This window comes from Eretmochelys imbricata, chromosome 2, assembly GCF_965152235.1.
Source record: "Eretmochelys imbricata isolate rEreImb1 chromosome 2, rEreImb1.hap1, whole genome shotgun sequence".
Classification (NCBI taxonomy): Eukaryota; Metazoa; Chordata; order Testudines; family Cheloniidae; genus Eretmochelys; species Eretmochelys imbricata.
In genome coordinates this window covers 114022783-114048478 of record NC_135573.1, presented here as the reverse complement: position 1 = coordinate 114048478, position 25696 = coordinate 114022783, and the positions used below count along the sequence as shown (strand labels likewise).

Sequence of the window (25696 nt, the reverse complement as noted above, 5' to 3'; positions counted from 1 at the left end):
CTTTACAAGAAGTTACTGAGTACTTCTGGTAACTTCCTTCAGGATAGCTTCCACACATGAAACCTCTGATTTTTGTTACAGTAACTATCATTACCATTTGGTAGCATACAAAAATAGTCTTTCATCCCTATCCTTCAAAGTGGTTGCATAGGCAGGGCTGGTATTATGGTTGCCTGACCCTTCTCATTTTCATATCCTGTTCTCAATTGCTTATAACTTTTCTGACTTTAACCATTTTGGCTGAAATTTTCCATGCTGGGGGTCTGCCTCAGGCTGAAATGTTTTGGAAAAGTTAAACCAAAATGGTTGTCACTTCTGAGAACAATGCTAGGGAAAAATAGTGGTAGCACACACTAAAATTCTGGTGACCTTTTTGTTTGAGACGTTCTAACACTCCATATTTGGGAGCATGGACTTGAAATTTGGTGTGTGTATCGGGAGCTGGTGGGGTCAATAGCCTTTATGAGGGATGTGCCGCTCTTCATCCCCATGAAAAGAGTTCTAAGCCTTTGAAAAGTTACAATTTGTAGGTACTTGGGACTTGCTAGAGAAGCACAGCTAAAATTCTCTGAAGATTCCATCCATCCTGAGCATGTTCCAGCCAGAGGCTCTGGAGGACTTTCTCTGCAATTGCAGCTCTGGGCTGCTGCAGGCCAGATCCAGGTCTGGGCACCAGAACTGAAAGCAGCGAGGCACTCGTGCGCTCGCTCTCTCTCTCTCATGCTCTCAATGCCCCTTCCACCCTTATGATGCCCAGGCAGCATGGAGAAGAAAGCTGCCTGAGTCAAATGCAGAGGGCATGAGAGCTGGACTTGGTGTGGGTAGATTAGGAAGGAGGCTGGCAATGGTGGGAGGGTCTGGAGGCTGGCCTGGCAAGGACAGTGGGACTGAAAGTAGAGGGGAGAGAGGAGACTGGGACAGGCTGGACATGAAGACTAGGAGCCATTCAGATGAGGGAATGGAGGTGGAATTGGGGAGGGGGGACATTTCTGATGGGAAGTCAAAGTATTGGTTGAGAACTGGGTTTGGCTGAGGAAAGAGAATGGAACAAGGAGGGGTAGAGGGGTGTGTGTGTGAGAGAGAATTTCACTGAGACTGGATGGGATGGCAAAGAAGAGGGACTGGGAGCCAGTGGGGATAAGGAATGTGAGCATGGGTGCAGGAGCCACTGGATGGTAGGTCGGGGGCAGAGAGACAGACAGGATGGGAAGCTGGGTGGGCAGGAACTGAGAACGATTTGGCAAGAAGGGTGAAAGGGATATATAAAGTCCTAGGGGAACTGGGATGCAAAGTCTAGCAGAGGAGACTAGGACTGGCTGGGGAAGGAGGCTGGGATAAGGAGCCAGGGTGGGGAAGAGACAGGACTGGCACAGAGATAGGAGTCAGGCATGGGGTGGGGAGGATGAGGTGGGGAGGGGTGGGCAAAAGATTCAGTGCCCTATGGAAAACACTACTCTCCAGAGCCTGAAACAGAGCCAAAGATTCCTGAGTCTCACCATTCCTCTGCTGTTGGGTCTCACATTCTCATCTAGTGGTGGTCCACAGAAAGGATGATAACCTACTAATGCATTGTAATTTCAAGTGGCAGATGTCTCCCCAGTGGATCTAAAAGTTTCCACTCTACCCAGGGTGGTGTCAGTATGATGCAACAAGATTAAGTTTCTTTTATTTAAGACTGTTTGTTTTTTTTTAAAAAAAGAGAAAACTGCACACAAAAACCTAAATTAAAAGGATATTATAAAGACAAGCCTTCACAAGATAGAAAATACCAGGGATTCAGCCTCAGCTCTGTCATGTATACATTATGATCATGATCACATCATAATTTTTTTCTGCAGGACCCTTGCCTCATTCAGTACCCAGGCTGGAGCTGGATCGGGGTGTGTGGTGAAAGACTTTAGGACGTCTGCTTCATTTGTTGCATAAGTTGGAATGTGTGTGGTGACTGAGGCAGAGGATTGCAGGAAAAGAAGGGATGATCCCCTGGCTGTTGAATGGCTGACTTGACACCCTATTTATTTACATTGGTAGAAGTGCTGAGCACTCAGTCAGTTGAAATCAATGGGAGCTGTGCTTTGTATGTATAAAGTGCTATATAAAGCTAAAGACTCTGGGAGTGGGGGAAATGAGTTCCTAGGGATCACAAACTGGGTACCCAAAATGAGTGGATATTTTTGACCTTCATCCTTCTGTGCTTCAGTTCCCCATTGGTAAGAATGAGATCATACCCCCTCATTGTAGAGATAAACTAATGTTTGTGCAATACTCGGATACTATTGAGATGGGCACCAGGAAAAGCCCATGAGGAAATTAATAATTCTGTTTTCAGGGTTTGAATAGTGTGCAGTAAAATAAGGCCTGGGGTCACACATTGAACAATGAGGAGGAAATGAAAAACTGAATAGCTGCTTGTTACGTGAGTACTGTCCATCCTGTGCACTGAATGAGGCATGAATCTGGTGGAAAAAGTAGTACGTGATCATGTAAATGATGACTGTTTCACAATACATACACACAAGGGAGTTGAATTAAGGTTGCATGGATAACTTTAATTCTGGCATTTTAACTCTAGAGTTGCTTTGCAACTTCACTGTTTGTTTTCAGAAATAATTTTGTGTGTGTGTAACATTAACTAGCCTACATAAGGTAAGACCAGTCTACTAAGTGCCACTAGGGCTGGAGAATTCTTGTTTGTTTTGTGGTGAATATAGGTGCCCCTAAAGCTTCTGTTGCTGGTAGTAGAACTGGTGCATCTTCAACACTGGTGAAACATTAACATAATTCGCAAAAAGAAAAGGAGTACGTGTGGCACCTTAGAGACTAACCATTAAGACCTTTGCTAATGACGTTAAGATGTTTGCTAATGTTGATGCACCTTAAGTGCTTTTGATGTAATGTAAAGAAAAATGCAGAGCCAAGTGTCAAAACTCAACTGTTCTCCTAGGAATTCACTGAACTTCTATGTTAATCAGCACGTAGTGAAATATTTAAACAGATGGTGCAAAGAAATGAGGTTATTGTAACTAACAGCAGTTTAACTGCTCTCGGCCAGATTCCATTTACTGCCCCTATGCTTGCTATCCACTCAAATATTACCTCTTCCTGGTTTAATGCCTCTCAAATTCTAGCTGAAAGGAAAAATCTGAATCTCAGTCAAGTATTTGGCACCTTACATCTTTCAATACTACCACTAGGTGTCAGCATAAAGTACTACTCTCCTACATTCTACAATATGTTACACTTATTTAGACTGAGATAAACAGCAATATCTTTAGCCAACATTTGCCATGTCTAGCATTTTGTGTTTTATCCAGAGTGCCTTGGCAATTATCAGGGTTATCCTGATTTGAATACCATTTTAGTAATATATTCTGTGATTCAGAATTCTTTTCGTAATAAAGCAAGGCAAAAGTGAAAAAATGCTGTTTTGAGAAACCTCTATCTCGCACTATATTGTTTCACTTAACTAATTCCTCCCATTTAAAAAGCAGTCTTATTCTGGAATATTTTTAGTCAGTTCCCTCTTTATCCCTTCCAAGACCTGACATGTATTCATTTAATAGAATATTGTATGAGATATTGAAACTTAAAATACGTGGCTTCTATTTTAGGTCACTGAAGCGAAACAAAAAATTCTTGGCCAGAAGATTTCTTTACAAAACCAGAGGTACAGCACCATATCTTTTTCATAGAAACATCTTGCATTGGTAAAGAACACAGTGTCTTTTTTTTTTTTAAGAAGATGTTGCTTTTATAAAGTTAGAACAAAAAGGAAGATGCCAATATATTTTTCTGAAGGTGGTTCCTTACCTAGGTGTAATGGTGGTGGACACATTAGAAATATCTTTGTTGTTGGTATTGTATCTGATACAGAAAGACTGAGAGAAGAGAATAACCGTCCGAATCCTGTTAGGTCTTTTTACAAAAGAGATCCTGTTGTATTCAGTGCCTGAGATTTTCTAACTTGGGTGCCTAATATTAGGCACCCAACTAAAATGGCCTGATTTTTCCCCCGCTTCTCCAGCAGTGCTAGTTACACCACTCTCAGCATCCCTGTGAAATTAACGAGAGCTGTGAGGGGCTCAGCATTTCTGGAAAAATCGGGCCACTTAGGCACGTAGCTTTAGATGCCCCTTTAAATCTTGTTTAATAACTACCTGTGTTAATATAGAAAGTAGGATCTGGCCTTCATTTTTGCCTCTAAATGATGGCTGCTGTTATGACTACCTTTTTCAGAGGGGTGGGGGGAGTTGTGCATCTGAGGAATTGGTGTTCTCTGCTATTCTTCTTGTTTTTTAAAAAAGAAAAGGAGTACTATTGGCACCTTAGAAACTAACAAATTTATTTGCGCATAAATTTTCATGAGCTACAGCTCACTTCATCAGATGCATCACTAACCAGACATCTGTCTTCTGATGGGAAAGAGGCTGGATACTTTGAAGTCTGGTGCCTACAAAAGGATCAGCCAGGAGAGTGTTATAAAAGATTTTCCATAGTCACCCTTTTCTAAGCTCAAACATATCCCCCTTATCTTCCTTTGCCCTTCAGACCCCTGGCTAACGCAAGCTGTTCCTGCAGTGTTGCCAACTCTCACATCTTTATCCTGAGGCTCACAGTAGTTGGTATCTTTCTTAAAGCAACAGCACCTGGAATCAAGAAACTGGCCTGAGAATCTTGACTTCCATTTAAAAAAAAATATTAAAAACTTCTGGTCCTGAGTGTTGCAGGGAAAAAGTTGAACTTGTGAAATGAATGCATCCTAAAGACTCAGAAACCAGAAAGCAAATAAACTCCACAATTAAGTATTTTAAAAAAATCTTATTTCTGTTTGACTCATGATTTTTGAATACATAGGGTTGGCAGTGCTCCTGCTTGCAGAATGGTCATATCTTTCCCAATCCATCATGATTTGTTGTGAGCTTCATTGACTAGTTCTAACATGCATAATTGTGGATTACTCAACAGAAGTCATGAAAATGGAAACATGAAACGGGAATCAACCAAACTAGAGAGAAGGCCGGTAGGTAATATATATTAATTATGGTAGATTGTATAGAGCATATGTGTAAATATTAAGTGGCCTATTTCTGCATGTAAATAAACTGAAAGCATGGCCTGTTTAAATTCACTTGGGGAAATGGAGAGGTTAAAATTGGTGATGGTGAACCTTCCCCAGATTTATTCAAATGCATGATAACTTTCTCTCAGCTAATCAAACTTCCATACCTTTGGAGAACCTATTGTGGGAGCTAGCACCTATGCTGCACTCTTTGTGGGGTCGTGACCACCACTTAACTGAAAATTTACATGCACTCTCTTGTTCCCAGTGCTCTGGATCTGAAGTCAGACAGCTGATGCCCAGACAGCCAGGCTTGAGTAGTCAGGAGGGGGTTAAACTAATAATAAAATGGGAGTGTAAAAAGAAGGAAGATAGGACCACTCAGCAAAAAAAAATCAAGATGTTGAGAACAAAATTTAATCAAGGAACTAAACAACATGAAGAAAAAAAATCATTCATTTGCCTATACACCAATGGTAGGAGCCTGGATAACAAACAAGAGGAACTGTAATTGCTCATTTTATGAGAGAATATTTGATCTAGTTAGTATTACTGAAACCTGGTGGGACGGTTCACATTATGGTCCTAGATGATTGGCATGCTAAAATCAATTTAGGAAGGATCACGTGGGCCAAAGGGAAGAGGAGTGCAATTCCCTGTCAAAAATGGCATTACCAGTTTCTGAGTCACTGATAACTTAGAAGAAAATGATTTTAAATGCTTATGGATTAAGGTGCTAATAGATAAAGTTCAAGATGGGGTATTAGTTGTGTGATTTGGTGGTCTGTAGCAGACACCAAGGAAACATGATGACCGGCTCCTTACACCCCTATCTATAAGGTGTAGGAGAAAGAAGCTGCATGATCCATGGGGGACTTCAGTTTGAGTGACACATGCTGGAGGTCTCATGCTGCCAGGACTAAAGCATCCTTGGAATTTCTGAACATTATAGATGACAATTTCCTAATCTTACAAAGTATTGGAATATTAGACCTTGTTTTAACAGACAAGAGGATGACAGAACTAAAAATTAGATTATGTACAAGTGACGTTAACTAAATCACATTTATAATATGCAAACAGAATGAAGTCCCATATTGTCCAGTAATATGTATATACTTGGTGCTTTAAAAAGACTAATTTCACAAAGCTGAAAACAACTGGAAGGAAGAGCTTAATCTGAAAAAATGTGAGTGATCGGGAATTGTGTAAGAACATTTTACTGGCCCAAAAAGTCGTAATCGAGAGAGAAGCCCAAACCGGTTTTGAGAGGAAGAGAAGGCAGCTAGTGGAGATGGTTGCAAATTGGGGTTTGAGGGGCAGTTGATAGTAAGGAGTCTAAATCAGAATCTATAAATTGAAGAAAAATGATAAGGGAAGCAAAGGGATACAAAGAAATCTATAGCCAGCAGAGTTAAGGATAGTAAGAAGGAGTTTAAAAAAAAATTATGTTAGGAACAAAAAGAATCTGAGCAATGGTATTGGTCTGTTACTAGAAGGAAATGGTAGAATTATTAATAATTATGCAGTAAAGGCAAAAGTGTTCAATAAATATTTGGGGGAAAAACAGATGATTTAGTCATATGGTAACACATTATCTATTCCACTAATATCTCAGGAAGAGCATCTATGAAAGTTAGACATTTTTAAATCCGCATCCAAGAGTTTCTAAAAGAGCTGGCTCAGGAGCTCACTGGACTATTAATGATTATTTTGTCTTGGAACACTGGGACAGTTCCAGAGAACTGGAAGAAAACTAATGTTATGCCAATATTTCAACAGGATAAATGAGATGACCTGAGTAATTATAGGCCTGTCAGTCAGACATTGATGCTAGGCGAAATAATGTAGTGCCTGATATGAGACTTGACTTAAAGGAGAGCGATTAATGCCAATACCTTAGGTTTATGGAAAATGGAACTTCTCAAACTAACTTGATATCTTCTGTGAGATGATAAATTTGGTGGACAAAAGTAATAATGTTGATATAATAGACTTCTGTAAGGTATTTAACTTGATTTTAATTTAAAAAAACCCACTAGAGTATGAAATTAGCATGGAACATATTAAATGGATTAAAATCTGGCTGACAGGTCTCAAAATGTAACTGTAAATGGGAACTCATCATTGAGTAGGCATGTTTCCAGCAGGGTACCACAGGGGATCAGTTTTTGACCCTACTCTATAAATCAATGACCTCAGAGAAAATATAAAATTATTACTGATAAAGCTTTCACATGACCTGAAAATTGGGGTAGTGGTAAATAATGAAGAGGACAGGTCACTGATACAGAGTAACCTGGGTCACTTGGTAAGTTGGTTGCAAGCAAACAATGTATTTTTAGTATAGGTAAATCTAAATGTATACATTTAGAACAAAGAATGTAGGCCATACTCAGAGGACACTTGGCAAAAGATTTGGGGGTTGTCATGGTTAATCAGCTGAACATGAGCACCTACCTATTGCAATGCTGTGGTCGAAAGGGTAGCGCAGTCCTTGAATACAAAAATAGGGGGAATCTTGAGTAGGAATAGAGAGGTTATTTTACCTTTGTATTTGGCATTGGTGCAACTGCTGGTGGAATACTGTGTTCAGTTCTGGTGTCAACAATTCAAGAAGGATGTTGATAAATTGGAGAGGGTTCAGAAAAGAGCCATGAGAATGAGTAAAGGGTTAGAAATCATGCCTTTATAGTGATAGACTTAAGGAGCTCATTCGCTTAACAAAGAGAAAGTTAAGGGATGATTAGATTAGTCTGTAAGTACCTACATGGGAAACAAATATTTAATAATGGATTCTACAATCAACCAGAAAAAGTTCTAACATGATCCAATGACCGGAAGTTGAAACTAGACAAATTCAGACTGAAAATAGGTGTAATTTTTTTAATGGTAAGAGTAATTAACCAGTGGTACAATTTACCTAGGGTTGTAGTGGATTCTCCATCACTGACCATTTTAAAATCAAGATTAGATGTTGTTCTGAGAGAGCTGCTCTAGGTATTATTTTGGTGCCATTCTATGGCCTGTATTATACAGGAGCCTGAGATAGGTGAGCAGGGAACGGGGCTTTATTGATGGGGCTGAGGGGCTTGTCTACATGAACAGTTACACTGTGGCAAACTGTGGTGTAACTCTCCCCACACTAGCCTACCATAGTCTAACTGTCCATGTGCGCCCTGCTGACATGTGTTAAGTTTGTTAGAACATTTTGAGTTAGTCCTGTTTTCAAAGCAGACTAGCTCAAAGCACTCTAATGAACTGATAACACCCATCAGCTGGGTGCAGAGCCATCCTTACCCATACACAAAGTACGCAGCTGCGTAGGGCACCAGGAAATTTGTAGAGCGACCCAGCCCCAGCTGTGCTGCCGGCAAGTGCTTGGGGCAGTTCCCCCCTTTCCCCCCCAAGCTTCGGAGCCAGGGGAGCAGAGCAGGCTGGGGCCAGGTCACTCCACTTCTTGTAGGAAGTGGCCAGCCTTCTCCCCTCCCCCACCCCCGCAGAGGTCTGGGGCTGCATAGGGAACCAAAATAGGTAGGGACGGCCCTGGCTGGGTGCATGCTGACAGGCCATGGTAGGCTAGTGTGGGGTAGATTTATACTCCATTTGCCACGGGCTAACGGTTTCTATTGACAGTCCTTATGTTGCGTGCTGCTATTGTTTTGTGATTCAGAGCAGCTGAGAGTGTCTACACAGCAAAGAAAAACCTGCATCCACTGGAGACTTTATTGCTGTCTTGAAATTACGATTTGGTGGTGGCTGCACCTGCACCCTAAACGTGCATGTGATCTTAATACTGATAAGAGGTGCTGGACCGACCGCTTTAGACACTTAGGGTATGTTTACACAGCTACTAGACCCTCACAATGGGCCCATGCCAGCTGACTTGTGCTTGCGGAACTCGGGCTGCGGGACTGTTTCATTGCAGTGTACCCTTCCAGGCTTGGGCTGGAGCCAGAGGTCTGGGCCCCTCCCTCCACACAGGGTGGTGTGGTGGGCCTCTGCTGATCTGCTGGTGAAAAGATTTGCACTGCCATTCATTTTTGGAAGTTAGAACTGACTTATTAGTATATTTAGTCTGATTATAGGAAACATCTTTTCTCCGAAAGTAATCGCGACTCTCCAAGCAATAGTCAGAGTGAAAAGAGCTGGATCCTAGATTCTCAGAAAAAATCGTTAACAAAAACCCTAGATTATACCCGAAGAAGGCCAAGGGTCAGAAGTAAATTAAAAGGTAAGGGCTATGTCATGTGTGACACAACATAGCTGATGTAACCTACTGTGTAACAAAGGTGTAAACTGAATGGTGAAAACGTCCAAGTCTTGGTTTCGGTTGGGCAGTGTTTGTGAGACTGAGGACTTGAATGAAAACTGACTGGCTGTGGCCCAGTTTGCACAAGACTAAAATCATGCTGGTATTCTAATAGGTTAGGGAAGAGTTGGCCAAGATTTTTGCCTGCCTGTCTCTGCCTTGAGGGAGTGCATCGGTTCTTAACAACACATGTTTGTAATTTTAGGTATAAAATGAGATCCTGGGGTGCTCATAGATGCTCAGGTAGTGGCAATGTTCAAAGTATGGCTTTCTATCTCTGCCCAGCAAGAATGTTATGAGCTTTCCTGGAGGTTGGGGACTCTGCTACAATTTTCCATGCCTTTGTCTCTTTAAGATTGCTGAAATGCCAGCTAGATGGGGCTGCATCTTCAAACCCAGCAGAAACCGAACCTGCTGCAGAAAGAGGCTGCTGACTTCTTTACTTTTTCAGACTCATGAGTGCTCATCTTCTGTTCTGGGTACTTCTGCAATAAAATATAAATGGACATTCTAAAGGTTGATAGTGTCTTTCACTCACACATCATATACCATATATCTCTCCCAAGGACACTCCGCTGCCATTTCATTTGTTTTATTACTACTATTACGCTTAAGGGCTCAGTCATGACTAGTTGTGCAGATCTCATCGCCCCATGCCAATGGGGGGGAGGTTCCAACCCATTCAGAAGATTATAGGTTAAACTCAAGAGGTTCAGACACAGCTCCAGTGCTCCATAATCAGCAGTGGTTTCTGAACCTCTTGAGTTTAACCTATCATCTTCTGAATGGGTTGGAACCTCCCCCCCATTGGCATGGGGAGATGAGATCTGCACAACTAGTCATGACTGAGCCCTTAAGCGTAATAGTAGTAATAAAACAAATGAAATGGCAGCGGAGTGTCCTCAGGGAAGGTCCCTCAACTTTAAGCCCCCTTCCCATTCATCCCCGCGCTTGTTTGCCCGACTTTGGGTTTGTTGCCCTTCCAAACCAGCTGCAACGTCCACCTTTTTGCCCAGATGTTCGAGGCTGAAGTGGTCTTAATAGTATTTGAATTTGCGCTAATGGGCAGCTCTGTAAGCAAATGAGTGGTTTTTAAATTTTAGTGTGGAGATGCCGTTAAGTTGGGCCTTGTACATATTATGAAAATCCAAATAAAATTGAATGAGACTTAACCATGTTGCAGATAACTGTAAATTGACAGGTGAGGAGCAAAAGTGTGCCATGTTGCCAATAATTGGATAAAACCTTTTCTCTTACAGTGTTGCCGTTATCGTCTGCAAGTAGTGGCAGTGATTACCACACAAAGAAAGTAAGATGCTATGGTTTTTAGATATGCTGCTACTGATGTTAATGCATTACTTATGTGAAGCACGTTAAGGGATGAATACGTAGCATGTAGCTAGGTAAATATCAAGAGTTATACGTGGGTTTTCAAATACAACCTAAATACTTTATCCTTTTGAAGGAACATATAATTCATAGACTAGTCTGCTAGCATCAAGGTATATTGAGCTGCTAGCTGCAGGTGTGTTGCATCTCAGGGCTTGTCTACAGGGTGAGTGACTGTGCAGCAACCCAGAGTGTGAATTTACAGTACACCAGTTTGCTTCACAGTAACTAGTCAGGGGGACATCACGACAGTGCAGTGAAAGTCCTGGAGTGCAGCTTGGTGTGTACGACACACTTCAAAGCAGTGTTCACTAAAGGATCTTACCTACATTCTCCTCTACCTTTAGTAAGGAATCTGCTAGAGGTTAGGGGTAGGATGTATTTTAGTTGGAGGTTTAAGGCCTAGAGGCATATGGAACATGTAAAATCATAGAATTTCTACCGCAAATGAGCCTCACTTAGATTTTATTTACCTGTCATTCTTGGGAGCAGGGCAGGAATTAACCTGCATAATCCAACATCAGCTTTGGAAACCCGGGCATACTTCAGTTTAGATAAGCATTGATGAGCTACAACAGCTTATTTGAATATTTGGAACCTCATGGCAGGCCCTGTGCTCCTCTACCCTGTCACTGTTTCTCTTCTCCCCTCCCTCCTCTGTTTTTGTCTGAGCCTCCTGTCCCACTTCCTTCAGTGGTAGACTGGCTCCCCTCTGGCCATCTTTTGGGCTCATGTTCCCATACTCCCTGGATAACTCTCACTCCCAATCAATTTTTCCATTTGATTCAGAAATATGGACCATAAACATGGCTACAGGCTGCATGGCATGCCGCCAAACTACACTTCAAATAATGGACAATAGTGATGCCAAACTTTTCCACTGTTCCAAATGTTAGTATTGCCATGTCTTGTGAGCATAGGAGATACTGTATGAAGTCAAGGATGTTTGCGAAAACATGATAAATAGTCAGTAACTATCAGAAAGCTTGTATCAGGCTTCTTACATTTTCTCTTCTTCTGCTCTCCGTTAAAATACTTTGTGGTGTTTCATATGAAGAATGACTTGAGTTGTAACTGGTACTTGCTAAAGTGGAAATTTTTGAGTGCCTCAGATTTAAGAGCATGAGTCCCTTGCAAATCAATGGCACTTATGTTCCTAAACCCCTTGGGTGTGTCAGGAAATCTCCCTCGAGGAGCCTATACATGCTAATAGCCTAATCACTACTAATGTTTATTTTGCTTCTTGAATAAAATATGTACTTTAAAAATACATATATTTTAGGTTGGTGTTTCAAGACCAACAATGCACAGGAAAGTGCTGAAGAAGGAAATCAAATCCCGTGCAATGAGGCTTGATTTCTCTGCAGTGGAACTCCCTGGTATTTAGTGTTTTGTTTCCTCCCCATTCCCATACAGTCTACTAGAAAGAAGCCACATATATTTTTATATTCCCTTTATCCCCCTGTTCCCCAGAAATTCCTGCCCACTTGTGCCTCTCATAGCAGTCGTGAGACTTCATCAGTGTTTTAAGTAAACTGTTTTGGATGGGGGGGGGCACTAAGCGATATTTTGTTCCCTGCTACACAAGTTCAAGTCTACTCAGTTCATCACTACATTGGGAGGGCTGCTTATGCTTATGCTTTGTGCTAGACTGGTTTGTCATCCATGCTTGAATATCCAATACCAATAGATGGAGGGGAGAGGAAGGGGAAGAAATCAGATTTAGGATTTCTGGCACTTGGGAACTGAATATGACATCAACATCAATGGCTCAAGTCCACGAAAATTGGAATTTTCTTTTCTGAATAGCACTCTTAAATTTGTAAAGAGGCTGTTAAACTGATTAATGATTTGTATTGTTTTAAACTTGAAACAAATCTTTGCTGAAGATTTTTCCATTCCACAGTAGTGGTCTCTCTTATGATGTAAACATTCCTAACAGTCCTCTGTTACAGTTTACAATGTAATTTCAATTTAGGTATATTAGTGTATCTGTCCATACATATACATACTGCCTTCAGAGCTTCTACTGTATGCAAGTAACTAGCAGTTATGGATCTATATACACAATGCGGTTGTGTCCTGGGATATTTGGATCCAGTGTGATAAGATGTATTATGGTAAGCTAAACCTTACATTTTGGGGCTGGAAAAATTAGCTGTCTGTCCAACAGTTTTTACAGCCTAATGTCTCCATGTCTGAAAAAGCTACTGTAATAAAATGCCATCTCATTCCTCTCATGTCCTAGCATCATAAAAAATTATCCTGCTGGTCATGTCCCTGCTTGTAGTTTGCCTGGTAATACAGAATTTTATATGTAGCGCTCTGAAGTATTTTCATTTTTCTCTGCCTTACTTTGTCCCCTCCAGGAACATACTTGCTGGAATAGATAGTGATGCGTGTATTTGCTTCAGATGTGCTCATTGCCACTGCAGCAGTCCTGGGAAGGGAAAGAATGCTGTTCAACTGCAGCTCAAAATACAATAGCGCTCTCTCTCGTACTGATTGTAGAAGAAGGTGGTGGTGGTGGTTGTTACTCACTATTCAATGCACTTGGTCGATATACAATCCAAAATCGATTGCCTGTATTACCTGTCTAATAATTCATCACTTATGCAGTTAAAGCACTTCTTTCAGATGATTTGGAAGCAGATGATCTGACACTACCATTAAGTGCATCTTCCCATGACTATTCTGATGCTGGAGAGAAGAAAGTGAGGTTTACATTTTACCCTGTTCTATTCTGTTTATATTACTTTTAATATGAATAGTTAGACAACAATAAGTTTTGTTTGGAAATGAGGTGGCCTTTTTTTTTCCCGTCTACACAGCTAATGCAATGCACCTTTCTCTTTCCCCCTCTCTCTAGAAATATGAGGAGGTATCCAGTAAATTCCCAGGAGAAGATAAAGTCTCCAAATTTAAACGAAAAGGCTCAGGTATAATAGACACCATCTAAGTAAACACAGAAGCTTTTCTGCATGAAGCGGGGTGCCTAACTGCCCCTAGTCTCTGAAAATCTCCCCCATACGTCAAGTGTCTGAATAGACTTCATTTTCTTGTTGTGCAAATTGTGAGACTGTTTCCGTGCCGTAGCTCTTATACGACTTTACTCCTGTCTAAGACTCTCCTATTTATTTTTAGTCACATTATTGGTTAACTGAGGCCATCTTGAGCAGAGACACGCAGAGCAAAGACCCTAAGAATGGGGTGGGGGTGGGGAAATCTGAACCTTATTACAGAATTGGAACTATGACGTAATTAAATCAGCACTTCGTTTAAAAATAGTCAGTTATATTCCCCAGCTATAAGAGCGGAGGGTAAACTTTGTGCTCAAGGTTGTCCTTATATTTAATCCCTTTCCAATAATGACCGTTTTCGTTTTACTACACAGTATTTCTACTAAAGGCAAGCACAGTGTGGAGGCTTTACAATATTGAAAGGTGTTAGCTGCTCTCTTGTTGGGCACCAGCATGTAGAAATCGAATTCTTTTCTCGTTTTGCTTGATTACCATCTGCTGTCCTTTTGAGAGAGCACAATTAATTTGTCGCAGAGTGTATGTGTAGTTGTATTTATCTTGAGGGTACGCTTTATCTTTGTAATTTGCAATATGACACTGCTTCTGCAGGAACGTCCAAGGATCTTCTTTCCCTAGCACCTTTCTCTACTAACACTTTCTGTGTGGCCTTTGCATAACTGTCTGGCAACTAGAAGAGGACAAAGCCAAGAGGGTGTGGAGGGTTAGCATCTTGTTAGAGAAGCATGAGGGTTCAAGTTCTCTGACCTGAGGCATCAAAATGGAATGCCACTCTGATAGTGGTGCATGATTCGTGTCTTGCCTGGTCACTCAGTTCTTCAAGTCGCTAATGACTTTTATTGCATTAAAGATGTTTTGTAATAACGGCTTATTAACAATGCTGTGAATCTTAGTTGAAGCAAAATCAAACAAATTTGCCTGGCTTTAGTGAAAAGAATTCCTTTAATCACTACTTTTTAAAATATATTTTCCCCCTCTTGTGACCTATTTTGTGTACAGTTTAATGATGGGATATTGCTTGTGTTTTCAACCTGTTTGTGAATATTTAATTCCCATACTTAAAAAGCATCAGTACAAACTACTGTCATCTGCTCTAAGTAAATAAATTACCAGTGACATGTAAGGACATGTCTTCAATGAGGATGAATTCACATAATCCTCTTCTAATCTGCTGTTCAAGTGGAGCTGCAGCACATCCTTCCTTGTTGGAAGAAAACCAGCTATACGCTAGCTAAACGACAATAGGGTTTTGGTGTGTGATGTTCATGCAGACGTTCTCGACACTGATCCAATTACCAGACAAAACACTTGGTTCACTGTAAGGTTGCTACTGTGTTATTATGTATATATGTTGTACCAAGGAACTGTGGGTTTAAAAAAACCCAACCCACCAAAAACCCATTGTGAGTCTGAGACCTCATCTTCCAGGTACAGGCTGTAGGAAGTGAACCTCAGGCTTCAGTGGGTGTGTCTGTGTAAGATGGGAATCCCTTCCCCTGCACCAGGTGTAGATGTAACCTATGAGTACCCATACACCAGATCAGTCTAGCACTTTCCTGAATTACCATAGAGGAGAGAAGGGAGTCAGCGTGTCTGAATTTATTATCATTTGCAGTTAATGGTGGCTTTAAGTCAGCAGTTGTGGTAGCTCTAGTCTACAGTGTAAATGTAACCCTATTACATAGCATTGGCCTGCTAAACCCACAGTTGTGAGTTCAATCCTTGAGGGGGCCATTTAGGGATCTAGGGCAAAAATTGGGGATTGGTCCTGCTTTGAGCAGGGAGTTGGACTAGATGACCTCCTGAGGTCCCTTCCAACCCTGAGATTCTATGAATTGATTCTATGAATTGAATTGGGTGGCTATCTGGTTATTTATGGAGAACATGCATTGTGATATTCTGTGTGCTTTTGTTTGGAGATATTCTTGGGGGCGTAATTGAATATTCAATTTACGGCATGAACTCTGAAAGGGTGCCAGCACCCCAAGATACCACTGCCCTGTAGTGCTTATGAGCTGCTCAGGGGCCACAGCTGCTCCTGCTGTGCGCTGCCTTACAGAGTTTAGGAATAATCCACAGAGTTCCTGTTTCTCCGAGCCCTGATAAACTTCAAAAAGCACATGTTGCACCATGCACACGTCATCAGTTGCACATCATTAAAGCTGATAATGAGGACTGTTTTTATAAGTGTACTCCTTAAAATACGGCTTCTGTCTCCTTAGATGAGCCTAAGAGCATTAAATTGGTATGTGAAGTTTGAAGTTTTACTTGTGATCCTTATTTCCCTCTCTCCAGCTGCTCTTGCTGGCACGCTGGAAGAGGTGGACATGAGGCTATGTGCACTCACTGCCCTTGTCTGCACACTCTTCCAGCCACGTGTGCATGGGAGAAGCAGCAGTTCTGCAGAGGCTGTGCAGGGTCTGATGATGTAGGTAGCCTGTGCAGAGGAATAAGGAGACTCCAAACTGTCCTGCAGAAATGTACAACCAGTGTCTCAGATAAATTTGGATTGTTCACTGAGACTCTTGTAAACCAGAAAGCAATGCTAGCTATTGCAAGGTTGGTAGGCCACTGTTCAGTCCTGCTAAATATTCAGTGTGGAACTAAGTTATAGATCTCTACTGTACCAGTATTGTTTTTTAGATCAATCGCTTGGTGGTGTCGTAAAAAAGCCTAAACTTTCAAGATGGCAAATGGATCAGTCATTTCCTGGCATTTCTCCTGAGCCAAGAAAACTTTTTGATTCAATAGAGAAGAAAAAGGAGATTCAAACAGGTAACACCAGGCCGGTGTTTAAAACAAGCATTTCAAAACCTTTGTAACTTGGCCTTATTGACTGAAATTGTAGTTTGTGTCCAAACCTAGAGAGAACTATAGTGAACGCCTCTTAAAGTGAGCCATTCTAATGGGATCAAATTGTGAACTTGAAAAAGTGTAAATAACTGTTAGAGGTATACATTAGAGGAGAATTGGTCCCGTTATTTGCAAGTTCTGGTGTGGAAGCTGCATGGAATTGATATATAAACGTCCAGAAATGACAGCAGTTTCAAGTGTACCTGCTCCCAGATTTCAACTTAATGGACAGTCAAGCCCACTGTCTTGCCCCTTCTATAGATACTAGCAACTTTTGTGGAAAGTACATGGAAATCACTGCCAAATCAGAATGGTAGTGGGTTGCATCAATGCACAGTGACTGTAAAGGACTACACAAGAGGCAAAGCGGTGGTATCAAGGCCTGTGCTACAGAGTAAGTCCTCCAGAAAGTGCAGAGACCACACACTTTATGAAGAGAGACAGTCTTTGCTTTTCCTGGGACACACTTCCCTCTGGGGAATGGAAGCAAAGGAGCCCAGGACGGGGCTGTCGCAGGTTGCAGCCAGAGAGTAGCAGGATGTTTTTGTTGCCTCATTTCTGTACATAGTTTCTATTCCTAGTAAAGGGTTTATCTGGAAACAAGCCTGCTCATCAATAAGATATTAAGAAGCCCAATATTTTTTGGTCTGATGCCCCATATTTACATGTTAATTCATTGTATGCTTGGTTGGTGCCCAAATATCTGTTCTACAATACAGTCATTTGTAATAGATTGACAACTCCTTCTCAGACTTCCTCAATTTTGAGGTTGTTCTGTTCCAGTTTCCAAGAACTTTGGAAGAGTGACCGTGAAACACCGTCTCGCCTCTAACATAGGTTGTCACTTGCATCTCGTGTAGTGAAGGAATGTGCTGCAGTGCAACAGATAACAATTAGGATCAAGTCTGCTTGAGTGCTTGGGAAACATTTTGCATGGAGTTGCACCTTCCTCTCTTGCAGGTCGGGAATCAGATGACTCAGATGACACCTTTGTCTCTAAGATACTGCATGAGGACGTCAGTGATTCTGGTGTCATTGCTGCCTTTGAAAGCTTTACCAACCAACTAACAAAAACATTCTGGGTAACTCTACAGTGTGCATGATATTCCTAGTGTGTATTCAGTGTCTGGCATGTGTAGACCTAAACAAAGCAACCAAACAGCTGATTAGCTGGGATGCTTGACCCTCCTGTCCTTAAATTAATACATCTGGGGGAAGGGAGTTAGTTGGAGAGTCCTTTATTCAGGAACTCATTCCCCCACATCTAGGTATGCTGCAAGGCCCAGCTATTCTCAGAAATGCCCAAGGGGAGGTAATGGATTGGTTGTGAGAGGATGGTTTTAATTGGAATGGAGAGTTCTTTTAAGTGAAACTTTATTCTGTGATGTCAATTTAATTGTATTTAGATGTTCCAAATAATTTGATGGAAAGGAACAACCCTTTTTAATCCTATCCCAACATAATAGTGGCATACCTACTTCTTCTGGTTGCAGGGTTGGGGCCACACATATATTTAGAGTGTATACATAGACATATACAGCAGGAGGGGGGGGAAGGGGAGAGATAATTGTATTGTTTTGGGTGGGTTCTTTAATTTATGGAAATTATTGGCTACTGTACAGAGAGAACAGTGACCAGTAATGTCCATAAACTAAGTAAGCATCTTTTCTGTAATGAGTCAGAAAACTATATAGGCTGACTGAGTAGCTAGAGCTTATGTAGACCTCCAAGTATGTTCACACAGCATTTTGGAGTTTGTGGGAGCAGACCTCCCAGTGTGGGTCAACAGATCTGGGCTAGTGGGCCTCGCACTAGTGCTCTAAAAATAGCTGTGAAGACAGCACTTTGAAGATGTTACTTGGGCTGGGGTGTGGGAAGGAGGGGTGTGGGCTTCACCTCCTGAGTCACAACTTCAAAGCGCTGTCTATACTGCTACTTTTAGAGCACACCACAAACCCTGCAGGCTCAAGCCTGTTGACCAAGGCTGGAAGGCTTGCTCCAAGATGCTCTGTAGATGTACTCATAAGGACCTAGACATGTCTCTTTGGATTTATATTACATGGAGGCAGTTGATTTACCATGGAACTTAGTTATGACCCCAACACACACTGGGGGGAAAAAAATCATGTTGTTGTTGTTGACCTGAGATGGTGCTAACTAACAGTCTGATTTTGCAGCCCTTCTGTCCCACTTCAGGGTGTGAGTAAGGACTGTAGGATAAGGCCCTTAGTAACTTCTCAGGCAGTAATCTGTTCTCTTTATGGGTTAGATGTTCACTTGTAGCATACTCTGTGTAATTTAAGGCTTTATCTACAGAGTTCCAATGATATAAGTAAAGGAGTGAAAATAAATTGATTTAGTTAAACCAGTGTGAACCTTTGTGTAAACACTTTTTTTAAAAAAATTGTTTGTTTGTTTGTGTCTTATTTCAGGTTAGCTTACGTTGATTAGAAGCAGGTTTAAACTAAACCAAAATAAGTTTGCCATGTAAGGGGTGGCACCAGTTCAGCTAAACCAGTAGAAATGTATATGTGGACAAGTTTTAGACTAAGTGTTTTGTTTTGGTTTGACATTTGTATATTAAGATGTCTATATTGTGTTCTAGTCCAGGTACAAAAGAATGGAGATTTGTGCAAAGAATGCTTTGAAGACATCTGAAAAAAGTGTGTCAGCTTTATTATATCAGATACATCAATGCAGGTAACTAATTTGCTACTTGCCAAAAACAGCTTAAAATTTGCATGAGTTTTCTAGTAACCCTGAAAAATGAATGCCTTTTGTAATAGAACTTGGCAGTAAAGTATTGCACTTCTTAGGGTTACAAAACAAAATGACAGTAGCTGACTTGTTTAAAAAAAAAATCCATTGGGAGGAGAGCTCCTGTGATGTTCACTTGTTTGTGGTGAGTAGGGCTGTTTGCGTATAATGAATCCCTCCTGCACTAGTGGAGCTGTATGTGTAGGCAATGTTGTGCATAACCCACTTTCCCTGCAAGGGGGATGAGAATGGAGTCAATGCAAAGGGTACTGGAGCCAAGAGACTGGACAACAGAGGCATTTTGTGTCCCGTTGACTGGAAGTCCAGGTTAAAAAGTCTGCTTCCATGAAATTCTTTTCGTTTGTTACACTCAAATGACATCACTTGCCTCCCCTTTCAACAGAAAAATAATGAAACAGAAGTCAATTTCTAGAAAGCTCTTCATACTCTTAATGTCATCTCTATAGTCAGTTAAGCTGTGATGCTTAACTGCATAAATATAAATCTAATTAATGCACAAGCACAGTTTGGGATCAATATTGATATAGACTAATCATGAACATCTCTCATGTCCTTGCTCACGAATGTGCGTCAGTGTGTAGGATTTGGCAGTGTGAAATAGTTCCAAATTCATGGCAAGTATTACACCTTTAACTTACAAACTACACAGGATACAAGTACCTCCCATTGTATCCCTGCTGTATAAAATATATAGCTCGCATGGTACCAAGCGCCTGTCTTGATGAAAGTAAATGCAGAAGCGAAAAATAAAAATCTGTTCATTTCTCTCGCCGAAGCTTAGCGTGGGTTTACGGTAGAAAGCTGCTGCTGTGCCTTTGTACGCAGATTTTTCTAGAACTGGTCAGAAATGGAAACCGCCATTTAACAGGAAAAAAACCCAAAACTTTTGCTCTCTTTCTAATTAGGAAGTGTTGTCAGTTTTCAGATTTGAAAACCCAGCTCCTAGTTTACTTTCTCCCTGTCACTTTCAAATTCAGTAGAATATTTTTAATTGGGGGAAAACTTGGTGGATGGCCTTGTGTCCCCATTAACAGACATGCTTGATCAGCAACAGGCTCCATTTTTCAGAGTAACAGCCATGTTAGTCTGTATTCGCAAAAAGAAAAGGAGTACTTGTGGCACCTTAGAGACTAACCAATTTATTTGAGCATAAGCTTTCGTGAGCTACAGCTCACATCATCGGATGCATACTGTGGAAACTGCAGAAGACATTATATACACAGAGACCATGTGTGTATATAATGTCTTCTGCAGTTTCCACAGTATGCATCCAATGAAGTGAGCTGTAGCTCACGAAAGCTTATGCTCAAATAAATTGGTTAGTCTCTAAGGTGCCACAAGTACTCCTTTTCTTTTTAGGCTCCATTTTAACAGCGATATCCCTGGATAAGCCCATGGGATTAATATACTCTTCAGAGGAGCGGGGCCGATGAAGTTGTCCTGTGGTGCCAAAACCCACTGTAAAATGTGCTTAAAGCATGTGTTTGCACCTTTGGCCCACTGACTTTAGAGGTGCCCAGGAGCAGCAGGAGTCAGTGCTTTTATAATTGCTCACTATGAGCTGGACAGAGATGTTTGTCCAGTGCAGGCCACTGAAAAGCTGCCATCTAGTATAACACCTATGGTACGTACTGTTCAGGCACCTATCTAAAAGCCGTACCCTAGGAAGGTAAAGCCTTTACATTATATAACCAATCCCCTGAATCCTCTAATCCCCATGTGCAAATTATTCTTGCTTGCTCATGTGTATATGGCTGTGGTATCTTGGCAATGTACATCCCTGGGGATAGTTCTGACTTGAGAAATGTACCTGCTTTTGCCTTATTTCCAAGAATTTCCTTATGTTTACCTTTGCAATATGTTGCTCTTGCACTCATCTGAAGACGTATACTCAGGTTTTTTGGCATAGTATTTCCTGTGCTAGCTATATTGTAACAAATGGTTTACGTTCTGCTAAATAGATATTTTTAAAAAAATCAGCTGATGGTGTGTTGGAAAGAAAACACCTGCTTTTGTTTGTTTTTCCTTACAAATCTGCAGAGCTGTGGCCTACATAATTCATAAACCAAATTGCAGCAGTCATCTGCTGTCTTGTAATGCTGCATTTTAAAGATGTTGAACTTCTATTTATTGCCTGCAGACTGAATAAATTGGAGAACTTCCACAAGGTTGTTGTCCAAGAACTTGCCAATCTTGAGAAGGATACTCAAATTTTATCCATCCTTGAGAAGGACACAGTGGTGTGTATGTCTTTTTTTGTTTTTTGACCCATACATGGATTGAATGTCCAGTTCCAAAATAACACGTGTACTCTTTGGGAAACTCTTGTAGGACTTTTGGAATAAACAGTCCATCAAACTGAGCTCTTTCTGTAATCATCAAAGGCAAAGGTATTTATCTTCCAGCTGTCTCTTAAATATGTCATGTTAGAGATAGGAAATATCTTTGCTCAGTCTTAGTTATTTAGTTAAATGGTCAGTTCTGATGCTGGTCATTACTTCTGTGACTTTATTTTAGAGAGACAAGGTAGGCGAGATAATATCTTTTATTGGACCAACTTCTGTTGGTGAGAGGAAACAAGCTTTTATTCTGTTTTAATCAGTGCTGCTTGGAAACCTGTAACTAGTAATTATGGACCAGAGCAGCAAAATTTGGATTTAAATAGTCCCATAGTTTTCAGGTGCTTGGATCTGAGGTTTTGGTACGGGACCACCTTTATGTTGCTCACATGTGCTTGAAATAGGTTAGCAGGTTTCATAAACCCTAACGTGGCTGTGGTTCTTTGCAGGTTTCCCTGGAGTTTTGGTTTTGCATAAACCCAAAATGCAAATGGAAACCCTTGACTCCCCCAAATTGGTCCTTACAGCTCCTTACCACCTTAAAATAGCTTGTCAAGGTCAACATCCCTGCTCCAGTATCTTCTGTTATGGAGCAGCTGGTCTCTGACTGGGATCTTTGAGGAAGTGCTAGATGGCTGGTCCCGATCTTCTGTATTTGAGAGCATGCCTGATCTGCATTTGCCCCCACGTTTCTGAAGTGGTTTTCTTGAGGAGGCTGGAGGCTCTCGCTATTCAGTCTGGGTAACTGGACAAAATAAAAGCATGTTCGCTCTGTGGCTAACAGTGGGAGCCGGGTGCACTTGATACAGAAGTCCAAGGGTTTTTCTTATGCTAGCTATTGTGCTGGCTGCTGAGCTGCAGTTAGGAGAACCCCAGGGATTTAGTTATGAAACAGTAAGCGTGGGCACACTGAAAGGAGGCCATCCAATGAGATTCTCCACCTTTATTTTTCTTCCAGGATTCAGACTATGGATTCAGTATTGGAAGAAACTGTGAGGAGTTTTAAAGATACAATACAAAATACAACGGTAGGTGCTGTACACCAGCAGCTTTGTATCTGGATTCTGAGCTGAGGAGCAGTTGATCAGCAAATGAAGTACGAATCTATTTGCTGAGGAATTGTTAATGAGAAACTTTTTTCCATTAAGTAGATAAGGCAAGAATATCCCATCTAGGATGTTTCATCATCTGGTTCAGCATGCTTCGTGATGGTTGGCTGGGACACTCTGTGCATATAAGCCCAGTTCATCATTCCGCAACCTCTAAAACAGCTCCTTACAAAATCTGTTGAACATGATGCATGTTGATCATAAAACTTTGGCTTGTTCTGAAACAAACTCTAGGTCAACCAACAGCACTGAGATTAGATTTTCCTAATTCATGTTTTTTGTCCCTTTTCTTGCCAAAAAGTCACTTTGGTGTTTCTTCTTATGAACAGTGAAATCAGCATTTTCTGAAACCAATTAAAAATAGTACAAAACTGCAGAATTGGTAAAGTGCCATTTTTAACCTTTTGCCCGATCCTTCTCCTCTTGCATTCACGCCATGAAAGGGCCAGGCACAGTCATACCTCCTTCTAGTGCCCCCATAGGTCTCTACCATCACCCATGGGGAACAAGGAGAGACTTTCCTCCGGGGACTATTACTTATGGCTAAGATTTAATGACATAATAGAGCCATTAATCTTCTAAAGTGCTAGAATAATACTTCTTCTCCTGTGGTCACTTCATTATTTAAAGAGCATAACTCTAGAAGGTCACTCGAATTTTCTCTTACTTCCTGTTTCCTTTATATTTTTTAAAGCAAAATCCAAACCCTAATTTTAAAAAGTGAAAAATCTCTAAAATAAATATTGATTCCTTTTACAGTAGGAGATGATAAAACTCATGCTGAATTATGACTCTACCAAGGATCTAAGCTACATATTTCGCATAAGCCATTGAGCTGGTGCTAGATTCCAGCAGGAGAACGTTTAACAGCTGAACTAAACATTCAAAATGTTCTAGATGAATTACCAAGGTTCTATCAAGCTCAACCCCTCCTCGGCACTCCCAACACACACACTAGTGCCACTGTTCATTTCTTATATGTAGACCTGTTTAATGTCTCTGGCATAGCTTTAGAAGCTTGTGACCACTGCCTTAGTATTCCTGTGACGGTGGGATCTTCTGGTTTTTGTGATTTGTGCATAATGCAGTTGGTGTGCATGGTGCTTTAGGAGCTCAAGAAAGCCAGTTCCCCATGCCAAGGAAGGTAAACCATATGCTAGTGATAATTATACGAGCTAAAATGATGTTAATATGGCACTTCAAAGAAAATCTTCTTTCACTTGCATGTCAGATCCTGAATTCAGGATTCTGTTTCTCATGAAACTGGTGGCTTTGCGAGCACTTGCCAGTGGAGAGAGTGCAGCCCTTTGCTCTGTTGTGGGCAGCACTTTTGAAAATGAAACGCAGCACGCTGAAACCTGGAGTTGTCACATCACAGAAGCTGCTCAGTACCTTACAGTATTATGCCCTTAACTGAACAACTGGCAATTAAAAATAAACTGTTTTAAAAATTTATTTCTAAATTTCAATTAATTCCAGATTACATTTGAAAATCTTTATATTAATATGCTCATATTTTTTTCTAAAATACTCCTTCTTTTTCTCCCTGCAGTATGAACATCCACAGGAGAAGGTGGAAGAAAATAGTAAGGTGTTCGTTGTTGCTTCTGATTAACAAAACACTATATTGTACTGTAAAACAGTTTTTGAAGACATCACACACCTTACGTTGTTTCTATAGAAGAACTCTGAGTCTTGTGGAGAATATGGAGGATGTATTTTCCTCAATCTCTCCCCTCTCAAAATAATTATAATGCTATTTTTGACTTCGTTTTATTACTCAGGTGTCTCCTTCCATTGTCCATAAGGAGTGGTACCCTTGGGTTCCTTGCAGTGCTACCTTTTAGGTCCAACTTAAATTTGAGTTTCAAGGATGAACAGAAATCCAAATAAACATCATGCTTTATATCACAAATTGATGTAAAATGGATTGCATTACACGTTTTGTTAATATCTTTACAAATAAACTCCTTTAGTCATTATAGGCTGTTCATTTAATGATTTAAGCAAAATGTTGCTCATTTGTGACAATTAAATTCCCCTTCATTTCTTTGTGTTATAAAGAGGAGAAAATCATTTTCTCTAAATGGGGAAAATATCAATTTCGCCATCTCTTTAACCCTTTAGTAACTTAAGAAAAGCCTGTTTTTTGTTTTGGTTAGCTGGGATGTATTTCCAGGGCCCAATGGGTGAGCTAGGGTGCACCTCTGACTCTGTTCATAGAATCATAGAATATCAGGGTTGGAAGGGACCTCAGGAGGTCATCTAGTCCAACCCCTGCTCAAAGCAGGACCAATCCCCAACTAAATCATCCCAGCCAGGGCTTTGTCAAGCCTGTTGCTCACTTCCCTCCTCTGTGCACCTGATGTCAAGGGTGTTGCCACAATAGACTTTGAAATCTAAGCTCCAGCACCCCCCACACCATCCCAGCTAGCAGATATCAAAGTCCACAAGGATGCCTCTCTTGGATCTAGAAGATTCCATGCTCTTCACTGGGCTCCAACCCCAGAGTCCCACCCCTCTGGCTTTGAAACCATTATCTTTCAGTTAGCACCTTCTACTTTGAAGCTGGCTGGCACTGGAGAGACTCATGTCTATGGCCTGTGGGAGCCCAAAACGCAGGGAAGAGAGAATGTTGGCTCTCAGGAAATGTTTCCTGAGGTTGGACAGAGACTAAGCAAAGTTGAGTTAATGGAGACTCCTACTTAAATGGAGTTCAGTAAATCATGTTTGCCCTGTACAGACAAGCTGCATTTAATGGTATAACAGAAAGTAGAGCGATACCATGTGCCAGTATATCTTCAAGGACTTTACTGGAA

The 25696-nt window shown here is 41.0% G+C and overlaps 1 protein-coding gene across 1 annotated transcript in view; it reads left to right on the top strand.

Moving 5' to 3' along the window:
• SYCP2L (synaptonemal complex protein 2 like) overlaps positions 1-24492 on the top strand; it is a 53634-nt gene extending 29142 nt beyond the window's left edge. The window contains exons 23-36 of the mRNA XM_077808700.1: positions 3612-3667; positions 4966-5020; positions 9137-9293; positions 10631-10680; positions 12043-12139; positions 13380-13474; positions 13630-13699; positions 16442-16573; positions 17612-17733; positions 19257-19351; positions 21570-21669; positions 21761-21819; positions 22727-22796; positions 24430-24492. Coding sequence (XP_077664826.1) covers positions 3612-3667; positions 4966-5020; positions 9137-9293; positions 10631-10680; positions 12043-12139; positions 13380-13474; positions 13630-13699; positions 16442-16573; positions 17612-17733; positions 19257-19351; positions 21570-21669; positions 21761-21819; positions 22727-22796; positions 24430-24492 — 1221 coding nt within the window. The remainder of the gene's footprint in view (positions 1-3611; positions 3668-4965; positions 5021-9136; positions 9294-10630; positions 10681-12042; positions 12140-13379; positions 13475-13629; positions 13700-16441; positions 16574-17611; positions 17734-19256; positions 19352-21569; positions 21670-21760; positions 21820-22726; positions 22797-24429) is intronic.
• Positions 24493-25696: the final 1204 nt, after the last annotated feature.